This window comes from Aphidius gifuensis, linkage group LG4 (genome assembly GCF_014905175.1).
Source record: "Aphidius gifuensis isolate YNYX2018 linkage group LG4, ASM1490517v1, whole genome shotgun sequence".
NCBI lineage: Eukaryota > Metazoa > Arthropoda > Insecta > Hymenoptera > Braconidae > Aphidius > Aphidius gifuensis.
This window is the reverse complement of record NC_057791.1, coordinates 1,667,112-1,683,533: the sequence shown is the minus strand read 5'-3', so window position 1 is coordinate 1,683,533 and position 16,422 is coordinate 1,667,112. Positions and strand designations below refer to the sequence as shown.

At 23.3% G+C, this 16,422-nt stretch overlaps 2 protein-coding genes across 2 annotated transcripts; both read right to left on the bottom strand.

Annotated features, from left to right (window-relative positions):
- Positions 1 to 3,446: 3,446 nt before the first annotated feature.
- LOC122853694 (estradiol 17-beta-dehydrogenase 11-like) lies at positions 3,447 to 4,825 on the bottom strand. The gene is made up of 7 exons (XM_044154110.1): positions 4,588 to 4,825; positions 4,393 to 4,517; positions 4,214 to 4,324; positions 3,986 to 4,147; positions 3,836 to 3,921; positions 3,648 to 3,758; positions 3,447 to 3,564 (listed from the first exon to the last, which is right to left on the bottom strand). Exons 1-7 carry the CDS (start codon positions 4,823 to 4,825, stop codon positions 3,447 to 3,449), a joined length of 951 nt encoding a protein of 316 aa, XP_044010045.1.
- A 5,505-nt stretch (positions 4,826 to 10,330) lies between these two features.
- On the bottom strand, positions 10,331 to 15,673 carry LOC122853693 (cytochrome P450 4d1-like). Its single transcript, XM_044154109.1, has 11 exons — positions 15,661 to 15,673; positions 15,200 to 15,306; positions 14,021 to 14,182; positions 13,827 to 13,929; positions 13,698 to 13,763; positions 13,463 to 13,624; positions 13,253 to 13,389; positions 11,157 to 11,318; positions 10,837 to 11,068; positions 10,569 to 10,748; positions 10,331 to 10,494 (listed from the first exon to the last, which is right to left on the bottom strand). The coding sequence occupies exons 1-11, from the start codon at positions 15,671 to 15,673 to the stop codon at positions 10,331 to 10,333; spliced, it is 1,488 nt and encodes a 495-aa protein (XP_044010044.1).
- Positions 15,674 to 16,422: the final 749 nt, after the last annotated feature.

The window sequence follows — 16,422 nt, the reverse complement described above, 5'->3', positions numbered from 1 at the left end:
TTTATAAATAAAAAAATAAAAAAAATAAAATAAACAAAAAAGAATTGTTGAAAATATACGAAAGAAAAAAATAAAAAATTTGTAATATTTTGGCGTCAGTGAATTTCGCGTATGAACGCGGTTAAAATTACTATAAAAAAAAAACAAAGAGTAAAGTATGAAATTGAGGTTAATGGTACTACCGGGTAATAAACCGTGGTGTAACACAAATTGCGACATTGCTTGCACGCGTATTCCAACTTTTCAAATCGAGCTTTGTGCAATAACTTTATAAATATCAAAGTTGATATAGTTATAGGTACATTCATATATAAAAAAATAGTCGATGAAGAAGAAGAAAAAGAGGAAAGAAAATAAGGGTTGCTCGCGTCTCTCCATATTAGTAACGTCCGATTCGTCGTTGGCCAACCACAACCCTACATGCCAACCCCAATTCTAAAGAAGAAAAAAAAAAAAAAACAATAAAAAATAAAAATACAATTCCATTTACAATCACTCACACACATATATAGATGTATTTTTGACCCAAGTAAATGTCGAAAGGGTGGTTAAAATAGAGGGTTAAAGAGTGAGATATATAAAAAGAAAAAAATAAAAAAATATAAGAGAAAAATGTGTATGTAACTATAGGCGAAATATAAAAAGAAAAAAATAAAAAGACTAGTATCACGGAAACCAAGACATCGATCAACTTCTTGGCTGGTTGCTTTTTGAAAGCTCTATAGAGGGTCGATATTGCCTTCCGCTCGATTGTTCGCTCAACCAAGCGTATATTAAATCAAAAGATCCATATATTTTTTGTTTTTTTTTCTTTAATAGACCAAGTCCTATCATTGTCTCCAATTAATAAAATATATATTACAAGTTTTTTTATGTTATTTATTTATTTTTTTTTTTGTCAATCAAGTATTGTTCAAATATTCTTAAAATACACAATTTAAAAATTAAATTTACAAAAGAAAAACATGAAAAAAATAAATAAATAAATAAAAATAAAATAGGCATTATTTATAAATTTTATTTAAACATTTTTTTTTATTTTTTTTAAATATTATAAGCTTGTAATTTTGTCTTTTATTATTCTTTTTTTTATGAAACAAAAATTTTAAATTTTCAAAGACATCCTTTGTATAAAATAAAAAATACATTATTATGATTTTTTAGATTTAGATAATACCTCGAGTTAATGTAGAATAATTTTAACATTTATTATTTTATTTATTTTTAAAAACAAAGTCTATTTTTTTTTTTTTATCTATATTGTGTAATTTTATACTCGAGTGTAATGAATATCCCAGAGGATGTTCAGTAACAATACTGTGTGTGTATACCAACTGATGTCTGTCACAATATTTGTGTATGCATGAATTTTTGATAAAAGCACATTGCAAAGTACTTGGATGACTTTGACATACATAGTATTTGTATGAAAAAATACAGAGACCAAATGGAATGATTACACTAGTCTCTTGATTTTACTTTTTTTTTAAAACTACCTGCTTACTTGTCAAACGTTATTTTATTTATTTATTATTTTTTATTATTTATATTACCTCGTCATAACCTGACCAAGCTGCTGGATTTTGTTTTTATCTATTTTTTTTCGCTTTTTTATCTCCCTTGGATCGTCTGAGTGCTTCACGACATTGTTAGGGGTTGAGGGGTTGAAAATTCTCATGTTTAATTCATTCGGCTTGCAGAACCATTCTTGACGAGCTTAAAAAAAAAAAAAAAAAAATTAGAAAATAGCAAAAAAGCACATTGATACTGAGACTTTATATATCCTTAATTTAATTTGTATATTTATGAATATTTAAAATAATTATTATCATATATTTTATTTATAAAATTGCTTCATAATTGATTTCGTTTATAAAAAAAAATAGTAGATTCAATATCAGCTCGATTGAATTCTTTTTAATAGTATAAAAAGCTTTGATATTAAATTTCAATTTTACTTAAGATTATGACACAAATTGGTGAAGCATAAAAACTTTGAAAAGACCTAAAATAGAAAATGAAAATGATAATAATCTGTGCTATTTTCAGTACAATAAGAAATGCTTTTTTAATCAAATATCCTTTCTTTTGAAGTACAATATTTGAATTTAACTTGATGAAAATAAAATAATAACAATGAAGGATACTTAAAAATATAATAGACGTAATTTAAAATATTTCTATTATATTTACAAAGAAAAAAAGAATGATAATAAATGAATAAATAATTTATAAATATATGATTTAATTATATTGACAATAGACTATCAAAATTTTTATCTTTACAGTTTTTTAATTTTAACTTTTTCTATTGTTCAAATGAATTAGCTAATGGACTGCTTTGATGTTGCTGATCTAATACTATCAAAGATCTTTCAAAATTAAATTTTAACAATATGACAAGATAATTCATTACTTAATTAAATCAAAATTTTCCAAGTGTCATTATAATTTAATGAAAAAATTTAATTATACAAGAGAATAAAAAAAATATATTCAAGATAATTGTAAAAATAATTTTCATGATGAATTATTGTTTATACAAAATTATATAAATATTTTATTGAAAGTTAACGAGTAAATGTGGTTTGCATTGTCTTTGAAACCTCTTGATAATTATGAGTGTAAAATACCAAAAGTTCTACTTTGTATATATGCATAAAGAGAATATAATAATAAAATATTGAAAACAGAAAATACGGATATTAATCCAAGTGGTAACTCACCACAAAATTTTACTCTTTGGACTTTTGTTATATAATTGTTTTTTTTTTTTTTTTAATTCATAAGCTCTTTTTTGACCGTCTTTTATTATATCTCTCTTTTTCACTTGTTAACCGCAAAACTCATCTTGCACCAGTGCAATTTACCACAATGCCAAACTTTCTGTACCATTTTTATTTTTTTTACTTTTTTACACTGGTATAATTTCAATGGCTACAATTTTCATACAACCATGGATATATATTTTTTTTATGAGATTAATTCTATCGATTTATCGTGATTCAAAATTTATAAATACAATATTATTATTTTTTTTCAAAGCCTAATTAATTTAATCATTCCATTTTTGTGAATTAAAAAATTAATATTATATTGCATATTTTCATAGGGAATAATTGACGCAGTGTAATTATTCAATTGAGGAAAAATTAATTAAAAAAAGTTAATGATATGTTTGTATAAATGAATAATATGTGTTGTTGAATTTGTATATTTATTGAATAATCATGCGAGCCAATCAGTCTTGGATATTGTTAATCAATCCGTGAACTAGTTGATAAGCAAATTACAATGTGGATTTTGAAATTTACATGACAACTCAGCATACATACCTAAAATTGATTTTATAAATTTTTTATTTTTATAATTTCATTACAAGCTTAAATTATTTTCAAGTTAGTATAATATACATGTATATATTTTATATCTCAAAAAATAAATGATTAATTTTTTTTATCATTTTTAAGCATTGACTTCTGGTATTTAGCAAACGATTCACTTAATTCGTCAGCATAACAAATTTTTTTTAAAAATTTAACATATGACTTTGTTGGTAAGTTTCTGCAAAAAAAAATATTTTTTTTTTAATTAATAAATAATTAAATAAATAAACAAAAAAATAATAAATTAATAATTACTCTATTAATGGAAAAACAAATTTTAAATATCCAGGCAAGACTATAGTTTTTTTGTTTGTCAAAATTCCAAATACTATTTCATCAGCTAGGTAATTTGGATCAAGTGCATCTGGGAATCTAAAACAGAATTTATTTAAATACAAGATACAACAATTTTAATATTTTTTAAATAAAATTTAAAAAAAATAATATACCTTGGTTTTACAATTGGAAATAAGCCGACAGTATGAAAAAAATATGGACATACCAGTGTTGTTTGAATTCCATCATATCCATCAATCTATTAATTTAATCTATTAGTATTTTTTTATTTTTATTTAAATAATAATTATATATAATTATACTTTTAAATCTGCAAACAATGCATTGTGATAACCATTAGCTGCAAATTTAGTTGCTGAATAACCAGTAAGTCTATATGCACCACCTAATCCAGCAGCACTCGAAATAGTAACAATATGACCATGATTATTTTTCATCATCTCTGGTAAAAATGTTTTATTTATCTGTAAAAATTTTAATAAATTAAAATCAATTACATATTATAATAAATTTATGCAAATTATATTTACCAAAAAATGAGAAATTATATTTATTTTAAATATTTTTTCAATTTCATCGTCATTAGTGTCAACAAATGCTTTTCCATATGCAAAACCAGCATTATTTATAATTATTGTAACCTACATATTGACACAATAAAATATTAATATTATTCAATTACAAATATTAATAAAAAATAATAGCTTACATTTCCAATTTCTTTTTTAATAATACTAGCTGTTTTATAAATTTCTTGTTTATCAGTTATGTCACAAACATAGCCAGTACATTTTCCATTTAATGATTTAATTTCATCAACAACTTTTTTAATATCTAAAAAATATATATTTTTATAAATAATAATAATATGAAGTATAATTGAATTGATAATAAATATTATTACCTGATTCATTGATATCCCAAATAACAACATGAGCACCAAGTGCAGCAAGTTTAATTGAAAGTAATCTTCCAAGACCACCAGCTCCACCAGTTATTAATACAATTTCATTATCAATTTTTTTACATCTGTATTTTCGTGGTATCAGTGATTTAAAAAAACTATGAAATATGTCAATTAATGCTGTTAATAAGAATAGAAAAATATCACAAGCAATACTCATTTTGTTGAGTAAATCCATTTTACTATTTAAAATAATATCACTTTACTGTTTGTGTCACTTTCGATTCCCGATCTGATGCGGATGTGTACAAACAATATCGCGTAATGCTTGTATCATCTTAGAAACAGTTATAAATTTATCACAGACTTTGTACTGACATAGTTGGATAATGGAGTTACAATTATGTTAATTATGAAAATGTATGGACTTTTGAAAATTAATTAATAAATTATTTTTCTTATTAAAATCACAAAGATAAAAAAGAAAAAAAAAAACATTTTATAATTCATATAAAAAAAATTGTTGATCGTAGTGGAATTATGTCTTTATGAAAAATATTTCTTCGATAATATTATCTTTTTTTTCTTGACAAAAAAAAATAAATATAAATAACGTGTTAATTTTAAAAATGCAGTTTTTATTTTATTATTCTGACTAGATTTCTTGCATCTTAATCGATTTTATTACATCATTTCATTATAATTCATACCATACAGGAAATATCCTTGTTGTATAAAATATTTACAAACAGTTGTGTATCGATAAAAAAATTTATTAATATTATTTTTTTCTTCTACGTATATTTTTTGTGTATTTCTACTGACACGTGGCAAATTTGTGCAATCAAATGTAAAACATAAATATTTTCAATAAATAAATAAACAAATTTTAAATTTTTATATGAATTATTTAAAAATAATTTATCATTTAATTTAGTTTATTTATTAAATTTTCAGCAACTGCTGTGTACATTTTTATGATACTTATGAAAAATTAAGAAAAAAAAAATGAGTAAAAAAAAGTTAATCCAAAGTAATTGCTCCAAGCTAACAATAACATTGTGTCGGATTTACATTCGCTCTACATCTCCACCATGACCAACATTTTTTTTTATCCCTTTTTTTTCACCTGTTTTTTTTAATTTTAATTTTTTTTTTTTATTTTAATCTTCTTTTATGTCCATAATACCTCGTACAATCTCATCATATATCTTGCCTGCAGCACTAAGCAAAAAAAAAAAAATATATATATAAATTTCTCGCGCATGCGGCATCTTTTTTTTTTTTATTTTTTCACATTTGTCGTTCAACAGACAGGACATTTTATTATTATCATCATCATCATCATATTTTTTTTTCAACTTACTTATTTTTTTGTGGCCCTTTGGGCAAAGAAAATGAAGTGAGAGAAGATCACTTGTTCTTTTATATATATAAAAAATATTTTTTAGTATTTTTTGATGGTAAAAAGTTTGCTGATACCATTGACGACAACGACAAAGCATTTCACCTTCAAATGACGAAGGAGTAATACTTTTCCAAGCCATCCTCTATGTCGATATATAGCACCATCAAGCATCATTTGCATCAGCTCCCTTTTCCTTCTACTTTCATCTCTTTTTTTTTTCGTATATATATTTATTTTTTTTACTCCATATATTTTATGTTTTAGAATATATGTTTTTTTTGCATATGCAGTTGATGGTCTGTTCTTGACTTTTATAAATAATCGCTCCATTACAAACGACAAGTTTGCTTCTGAAATGTACCATATCGTCATTATTCAAACTTTATTTTATGTAAAAATTTTAATGGATTATTCTTGAGCTTTTAAATATCAAAGAATATTCTTTTTTTTTTCTTATTGTAAGTTATTTAAAACATGACACTTTGTTTGTAAATTATAATTAAATATTATATAAACAAATAGTTTTGATAAAGTTTTATGAAAATTTTCGTTTATCGATAATCCACTTGAGTTTAAACACAGCATTATACAAAAGTTTTTCATTGTATTAAACTTTTGTATTATAATGATGATAACAAGTTGATGTTGCTATTATTATACACACTTTTTAATCATTTTATTTTTTTTTATTTGTCTTATCAATCTGTGACACAAATATTGCTATTTAATAAAAAAAATGTATCCATCATTTTTCGTATATTTTTAAAATGGAAAAATTTACTTTTTTAAATTTCAAATTAAATAAGATGAGTTAATTATTAAATATAAGGTTTTATGATTTTATTTTACTATACTTTATTCTTTTGAAGCTTTAAAACAATTTTTTTCATTTATTTTTTTTTTGCAAATATCTAAAAACTTTGTGCTTAGCGAAAATATGTGCTTCTTTTGTATTCAATGTTTGACTTGAATTTCAACAACTCGTTTCTATTGCAAAATCTTTTATTTTACTTTTAACCTGTATTAGTTTTTTTTTGCTTTTTATATAATAAATAAATCTAAGGTTTTTGTTGACTGATTCAAAAGTATTTAAAAGTGGCAGGCAATGTTGTTTGAGTAAAACGAAAGACTTTGTCATTTTGCTTGCCTTTTAATACTTACTATTAAATTTTGTCTGTAAAGTTTTGTTTGAGTTACTGTAATTTGCCGTGATTTCTATACTAACTTTGTTCTTCTGACGAGTCATCTTGAATCGATTGGAAGACCTATCTCTTTTTTTTTTCATTTTTAAATATGCGAATTATAAGTTTAAGTTTTATTATCAGAAATTCAATTAATACTTGAATTTCAAAGTTATTTTAGAAAAATTTTCTTTAGCTTCATTAATTATAACAATCCTTCAATTAGTTTAAAATTACATTGACGTTGTCTTGTACCATCAATTTAACTTTTTCTAATCGATAAAAAATAGCCAATTTATTCATGAAAAAAAATAAAGATATTGCTCTGATTTTTAAATTTATTTCAAATATAAAATAAAATATAAAAAAGAATTCAAATGTTTTTTCTTTTTTTTTGCCTTTGTCAGTAACAATTTCCGTGAATTTTATAAAACGAGAGGTGACAAATTTTTGTTACACCTGCAAACACAAAGGTAATTCAAGTGGAATAAGTATCCCATTTTCTACCAATTTTTTTTTGGTTTTTTTTTTTTTCATTTATTTTCTTCACAGCACTTGTGTAACCTTAGCATCAAACTTTTCGCATTATTTTTTTTTTCCTTTATACAAATAAAATTTGAAAGAAAATAAAAATATTTTTTACATGATTTAACCTATTCAAGTGGACTTGTCAAGGTATCATTTGAATTATTAAAAAGTTGAACTAAATTTTCAAATAAATAAAATGATTTTTACTTTATAAATTTATTTATAAAAATTTGGGTAATTTATTATGGTTTATTGAACTTATAGATTGACAGAAAAAAAGGAAAAAAAAAATAGATAAAACATTCTTTTGATGCTGATAGATATCTAATGTCCCCTGATTTTTTTTTTTCTTTTTTATCTCAGTCAGTCAGACGGAAGAGATAACGTAAATTAATGATCTACATGTGATCCAGCAGAATAACAAAAAAAAAAAAAAACTGTTTTTATTTAAACAAACTAAAGTCTAAAAAGTAATATTTATTCTTCTCTTCAAGGTAACACGTTGTAATTAAGTTGAATTAAAATTTATGCTTGAAAAATAATTTTTTATTATGACTGTATAAGTTCATCTGTTAAAATAATGACATCACAATTTTCTCGACAATTAAACCAGTTAATAAAATAAAGAAAATAGTCTAATAGTTTTTTTTTATTGGTTGGACTTTTTGTTGTTGACCTAAAATATTCATAAATATTTTTATGAATTATTTATTATTAAAAATACTTTTCAAGATGTTCGACAAAAAGTTGAAAAAAAAGGGTATGTTGAGACTTTTAAATAAATTTATTTTTCAACCCTTATCAGTGACTAGATATTGTCAATTTTCAATGTCTATTTTTAATTCTGGCTGATGGCCACGCCGTAAACATTCTTTCAAAGTCGATAAAACGACTGCGAGAAAAAGAAAAATGATTAGAAAATAAAACAAAAAGAAAAATAATTGAAAAAACAAACAAATTAAAAATTAAATTTATAGAATTATAAAAAAAGGTGTAATGAGATTGGGGGTTGATTCAATTTAACTTGGAAGTAATTTAGACAAGGATTGGTTGGTACTAGAAAATGAAGGACACTAGTCTGTCTTTATCTCAAATTGTGTCACCTTATTTATCTCTTACTAATTCTTAACTTCATGAAGTTGTTACCAACTCAAAGTATCTAAATACATGAGTTAAGAAACTGTCAAAGTAAGCTATTTCCACAAATAAATTATTCATTTCCTCTTGAATTTTACTATAGTTTTCTCTGAAATTAATTATCAAATATTGTCTTGATAAGTATTAAATTAGTCTCAAATTGATAACAATTATTAATAAATATTTAACAAAGTTTATATGTACAGCAATATGATATTCATTAAATTTAAATATCAATTCAATGGACAGCAGAAATAATTTTCAAGTAAAAAAAAATAGAAATAATATTAAAAAAGAATGCTTGATTGCTGGCTTAACTAGTTCAATATATAAGCAGCTAATTTAAAAGAGGCTTAGGCCATTCAAATTAATACGTAATTTCTCATTTACAAAGTAAAATCAATGAAAATACATAAGTACAGTGATTATGAACTATAATGATTCTTAATAAGCATAATTGCCATGCAGATATTTTCGATTGTAATAGTCTGCATTATAGCAAAATACATTGGCCATCAAAGTACATTTTACTTTATCTTCCCTTTCATTCTTGTTATAGTCTAAAACTAAAATTTCTCTTTCACCCTCTCGTACAACAGCAGCAGCTAGCTAGCTAGCATACACGTATTTCTCCATCAATGTGTAATGTTCTTGGGCAAGTGAGACAAATGACATTGCCACATAGTGGTTGTATGTTCTATTAATTTGTATTCACTTCATATATATATGTGTACATGCAAGAGTTTGCTATAGCCAAATAGCACTTTTGTTGGATAATGCGTCTGGCTGGTTGTTGGACACACGTTACATACCACGTTACAATATATACTGTATAACAACTTTATGTACATTAATAGATGAATATCGTAATGCTCTATTGGTTTCAAGTATCAACATTATCACTATTATCAGTAAGTAATGTAATTGTTCATCATGTGACAGTATACAAAGGACTGCATATACTTCAAAGAATATTTATTGTTTTGCATGAGATAAATATATTATGTATATCAATTTTTATATTGTAATTTTATCAATTTGATCGGGAGTGTGTTATGAATAAAGACGATTTGATATAATTGTATAAAGATATTGAGAACAGTGTGATAAACGTAATGTAAAAATTACGTTAAAATAATGGCTTATTATTATTGCACATTGAGTAGTCCCGTGTGTCCGGATGAATATTCGACACATCTGGCGGCAAATTCAATTGCATTTAAAGTACCAGATTGAATATTTGAATTAGTGGTGTGTGTATTTGTATATATACGATACTTGCGGTTAAATGCAGAATATATATATTTTGTAAATGTAGAACTGGAAGAAAAAACTAGTTGTTAAATGTGAAAAAAAAAAATATTATAAAATTATAAAAATGTTATTCTAGAAATCACATATTTATAAGTTTTATTTTTTTCGATTTTAATTACCGTTTCATACAAATAGACGACAAAGTTATAAAACAATTATTCCTGAATTACAGTATTTATGATTTTAATTTTTTTAATGATACAGGATAACCGGTCCGATTATGTATTGATACATTCATATACAAATCCAAGTCACTCATTTTCATGTTTGTCGATAATTCATAGTTACGAATAACATGAGAAATAATAGTTTTTAAACAAGCAAGTCCATATTTATAGCCTGAAAATTTATGATTAAATATTAATTATCAAAAATAAAGAATAGATATATTTTTCTTTAATGATAATTTATACCTGGACACATTCTAGCCCCTCCACTGAATGGAATGTAGGCATATTTTGGACGATTTTTAGAGTTTTCAACTGAAAAACGTTCTGGATTAAATTTATCTGGTTCAATCCAATATTTTGGATTTTTATGGACTCCCAATGCAAACAAAGCGATAGAGCATCCTTTGGGTACTGTATGTGAAGCTGAAAAAAAAAAGTAATTACTAATAATTATAAAATATACGTATGTATTTGAAAAATATATTTAGGTTATTTAAAAAAATAAATTTACTTAGTTTTAAATCATCACTAGTAACTCTTCCCATAAGAGGTGCTATAGGAAAAAGTCGTATTATCTCTTTCAGTGTCATATCAATATATGTTAAATTGTTTAAAACATTTTCATTGATTAATTCATCACCAACAATTTCATTAACTTCTTGACGTATTTTATCTTGAACTTCTTGATGCATTGCAATCATTAATAACGAAAACGATATGGTACCATGTAGAGTATCGTGTGACTACAATTAGAAAAAAAAATAAAATTCAATACCTAATCATGAAAATTTTGTTATTTTTAAATAAATGTTATTATATTATTAAATATACTGCTAAAAACAATGTGAATAAATTCGTCTTTGTTTCTTCTTTAGTCCATTTTTGTGTTGCCTCAACATTGCTAAATAATTGATCGAATAATGAACAACGAAATTTAGAATCGTTTTCATTATCTTTAGATTTTGGATAATTTTTTGTTTTTTCAGCAATCAACTAGAAAATATTAAATATTTTTTCAATTAATTAAAAAATAGCATTTATAATGAATCAAATACAAAATAAAGTATTTATACATTACATTTTCAAGAAAAAAATCTATTCCAGTTTTCGTGTGATACCATTCTTTCGAATGTTTGCTTAATACATTGAATAAAAAATCAAAATGCCATAATGGATTTAATGCTCTTTGAAAGAGTAACTCCATTACTCTATTTTTTTTTTTTTTTCAAATATAAAAAATAATTATAAAAAATTTAAATTTATGAAACATACAATCAATTCATCGATTTTATAATTAATTTATTTATACCTTTCCATGAGACAAACGAATTTGTCTCTAGAGCTGTGTTGGTTTTTACCTGTAGGTATACCAAATATTGTTTCAAACACTATGTTTCCTAGACAATGTGACATATTATTTGACACGTCAAACTCCCCTTTGTCAACTTTATTTTCGAGTACTTCAACAAGTACTTTCGCATGATAGTTGAATGTATTAATGAATTTAAAAACATATTTACTATTAATTATTGACATAAACAATTTTTTATCACTACGATATGTTTTATCACCTGTAATGAAAAAATTATTTTTTCAAGAAATATTTCTATTATTTTTTATTCAAGTAAGTAAAAAAAACGAATAGTTACTAATTTTAACTATTATTTCAGAATAACATTTAATTTTTTCAAAAAAAATTAGTTTATACTCATAGACTTCTAAGTATTGATATTTTGTTGAATATATATGTTATTATAATTCTTTAGAATTTTTGTATTTTAAATGAATAATAAAAAAGAAAAAATATCCATTTTATAAGTTTTTTAAATTTACCAACCTTTTGCTGAAAGTAAACTTGTTGGACCCACCATTTTATCAAACATTTTATACATTGTTGGTTCTTTATCTGTAGTCAATGGACTCTTTAAAATAATCTATAAAGAGAAAATTATTTTTTTAAATAATTTCTTTTTGATAAAGTATTGTTTATAGTTTATAAAAAAAAAAAAAAAAACCTCTATATCATCTGGCTCAACTATAAACACTCCTAAAATGGGACCAAACCACATACAAAAGTTTGTTTTCAAATGACGACTTAATTTTTCTAGTGCAGCCGGTGCATCTAAATATTAATATTACATTATAAATACATATGACGTTACAATAACACAAATATAGATAAATATTCAAAAAATTGATATTACTGTTTTTATGTTTAAAAGCAAATATTAAATTTCCAATGAATGGAAAAGTTGGAACTCCTGGTAAATTTTTTGAAAATTCAATCATTTTTTTTCGATAAACAAAAAATTTATAACATGGTTTTAACCAGTATAACAATAAAATTCCTATGATTGAATAAATAATCAAAAATTCTAAAACACAAGAAAAAATAAATGTAAAGTAAAATAAATAAATGTAAAATAAATTTTAAATATTCAATAAATACCTTGATTCGACATTTTTAATTAAAAATTAAAAAAACGTTATAAAATAAATTACAAATGCGAGCTAGTTCACTTTTAAAGATAATTAATAAAATAATGTTAAGAAACATTTTATCGCAGTTATATTTATATGGACAGATGAACGCGTATCAGGCTGACATGTAATAAAAACAAATTTACGTGACTTAAAACAAAAAAAAAAAACTAATTTTAGCCAACAATATTCAGTTTTGTCGTGTTGATTTTGGTGTATTATTAAAGCTGATGTGCGGATAATAACAAAAAATACGAAAAAAAAAACTGTTAGCATATTAGTTTAGTTTTTACATATAAGTACATGTGTTGTAATATTAGTTTTTTTTTTGTTTCATTATATGTAGAGCAAGAAGACAAAATTTAGTGCAAAAAAAAATCAGACAAAGTTATGAGATAATTATTTTTAAATTACAGTATTTATGATTTTAATTTTTTTAATGATACAGGATAACCAGTACGATTATGTATTGATACATTCATATACAAATCCAAGTCACTCATTTTCATGCTTGTCGATAATTCATAGTTACGAATAACATGACAAATAATAATTTTTAAACAAGCAAGTCCATATTTATAGCCTGAAAATATAATAATAAATATTAATAATTAAAAATAAAATAATTATATTGTTTTTTAAATAATAATTTATACCTGGACACATTCTAACACCTCTGCTAAATGGAATGTTTTTAGAGTTTTCAGGTGTAAAACGTTCTGGATTAAATTTATCTGGTTCAATCCAATAATTTGGATTTCTCTGGACTCCAAATGCTAACAAAGCGATAGAGCATCCTTTGGGTAGTGTATATGAAGCTAAAAAAATAATAGTAATTATTAATAATTATATAAAATACATACAAAAGGTAAATTTAAAAAATAATTTTACTTAGTTTTAGATCATCATTTGTAACCCTTCCTAATAATGGTGTTATAGGAAAAAGTCGAAATACTTCTTTAAGTGTCATATCAATATATTTTAAATTGTTTAAAACATTTTCATTAATTAATTCATCACCAACAACTTCTTTAACTTCTTGACGTATTTTATCTTGAACTTCTTGATGCATTGCAATCATTAATAATGAAAATGATATGAGACCGTGCAGAGTGTCATGTGCCTACAATCGAAAAAAAAAAAAAAAGAAATATATGAAATTATGAATAATTCGTTTATTTTTTGAATTGATATTGTTGGATTATTCAATATACTGTAACATATAATGTGAGTAAATGTTTCTTTATGTCGTCCTTGGTCCATTCTTGTGTTGCCTCATCACTGCTAAATAATTGATTGAATAATGAAAAATTAAATTGAAGTTTGTTTTCATTATCTTCACGTTTTGAATTACTTTTTGTTTTCTCAGCAATCAACTAGAAAATATTAAATATTTACCCAATTAATTAAAAAATAGTATATACATAAAAAATTAAATACAAAATAGAGTATTTATACATTACGTTTTCAAAAAATGAATCTGTCTCAGTTTTCGCGAGATACCATTGTTTTGAATGTTTGCTAAATAACTTGTATAAAAAATCAAAATGCCATAATGGATTAATTGCCCTTTGATATGCTAACTCCGCTAAACTATTTTTTTTTTTTTAATAAAAGAAATAATTATTAAAAAATTTACATTTATAACATACAATAAATTTATATATTAATTAAATAAATTTACCTTTCTATATGAGATACGGACTTGTCTACAGAGCCTTGTTGGTTTTTACCTGGTATACCAAATATCGTTTCAAATACTATGTCTGCTATACAATGTGACATATTATTCAACACGTCAAATTCTCCTTTGTCAACTTTATTTTCAAGTACGTTAACAAGTACGTTTGCATGATAGTTGAATGTATCAATGAATTTAAAAACATATTTACTATTAATTATTGACATAATTAATTTTTTATCACTACGATATGTTTTATCAGCTGTAATAAAACATTTAATTTTTTAAGAAATATTTTTGTTATTTTTAAATTTTAGATAACATTTTTTTTATTTTTAATAATTAAAAAAAACAAATAGTTACTAATTTCAACTATTACCTGAATAATAGTTTGTTTTTTTTTCAAATTGAAAAGAATTAATTTACTCATAGACTTTTAAGTATTTATATTTTGTTGAATATGTTATTATAATTATTTATATTTTTTGTATTCTAAATAAACATTAAAAAAAAAAAAAATATTTTTTGAATTTACAAACCTTTTGATGGCTGTAAACTTGTTGGACCCAGAAATTTAGCAAATATTTCATAGATAGTTGGTTCTTTATCTGCAGTTAATGGACTCGTCAAGATAATCTTTAGAAACAAAAATTATTTTTCTCAATTATTTAACTATAATTAAGGTTTACACTTTTATAAAAAATAAACATACCTCTATATCATCTGGCTCAACTATAAACACTCCAAAAATGGGACCAAACCATATACCAAAATTTTTTTTCAATTGACGACTTACTTTTTCTAGTGCAATTGGTAAATCTAAATATAAAATTTAAATTATAAATACACATTATGTGACAATTGCAAATATAGATAAATATTTAAAAAATTAATATTACTTTTTTTATTTTTTAAAAGAAATGTTAAATTTCCAATAAATGGCAAAGTTGGAATTCCTGGTAATTTTTTTGAAAATTTGACCACTGTTTTTTGATAAACAAAAAATTTATAACATGGTTTTAAACAGTATGACAATAAAATTCCTATGATTATACAAATAATCAAAAATTCTAAAACAAAAAAATTAAATTGAATGTGTGAAAAACAATGAATTTTTAAATTAAATTAAAAACAATGAAATGATGGTTAAACTTATTAATATTCAATAAATACCTTGATTCAACATGTTTAATAAAAAATTAATAAACGCTATTAAACAAATTACGAACGAGCTAGTTTACTTTCAAAGGAATAATGTTAAGGAATCTCAGTCATCTTTATATGGATTAAAACTAATTTTATAGTCAACAATATTCAGTAATGTCTGGTTGACTTTGGCGTATTATAAAAACTGATTTGTAGATAATAGCAAAACATGCAATCGAAGGTCGCTAGCATATCAGCTCAGTCCTTACACATACATGTATTGTATAAAATTAATTTTTTCTTCTTATTACAAGTACAATTACGCATGTATGCTTAAGCAAGAAAAAAAATATAGTTGAATGCAGAAAAAATAAAACATAATAAAATCTTTAAATAGTTGATTCTGAAATTGCATATTTATAAATTTTTTTTTTTTTAATTTATTTATCACTTTATACAAATAGAGGACAAAATTATGATATAATTACTTTTTAATTAATACTGAATTTTTTTTATTTCAATTATTTTTTTTTTTTAATTAAAATTGTACAAAATAAAAAAAAAAAATTGTTGATGATAAAAATTTAAAATAATTTGTACATTTCTTTGTTGATTTAAATATTTAAAATTTTAAAAAGATGTATGTAAGGTATTTCAAATAGAACATAGAATATATACGCAGCAAAATATGTCAAGAATATCATTTCCAAATAAAATTATAATAGAATAAAAATATCTAAAATGAAAATTTTGTATCATCAAAAAAAGATAGAAAGTGAGAGTTGCAAA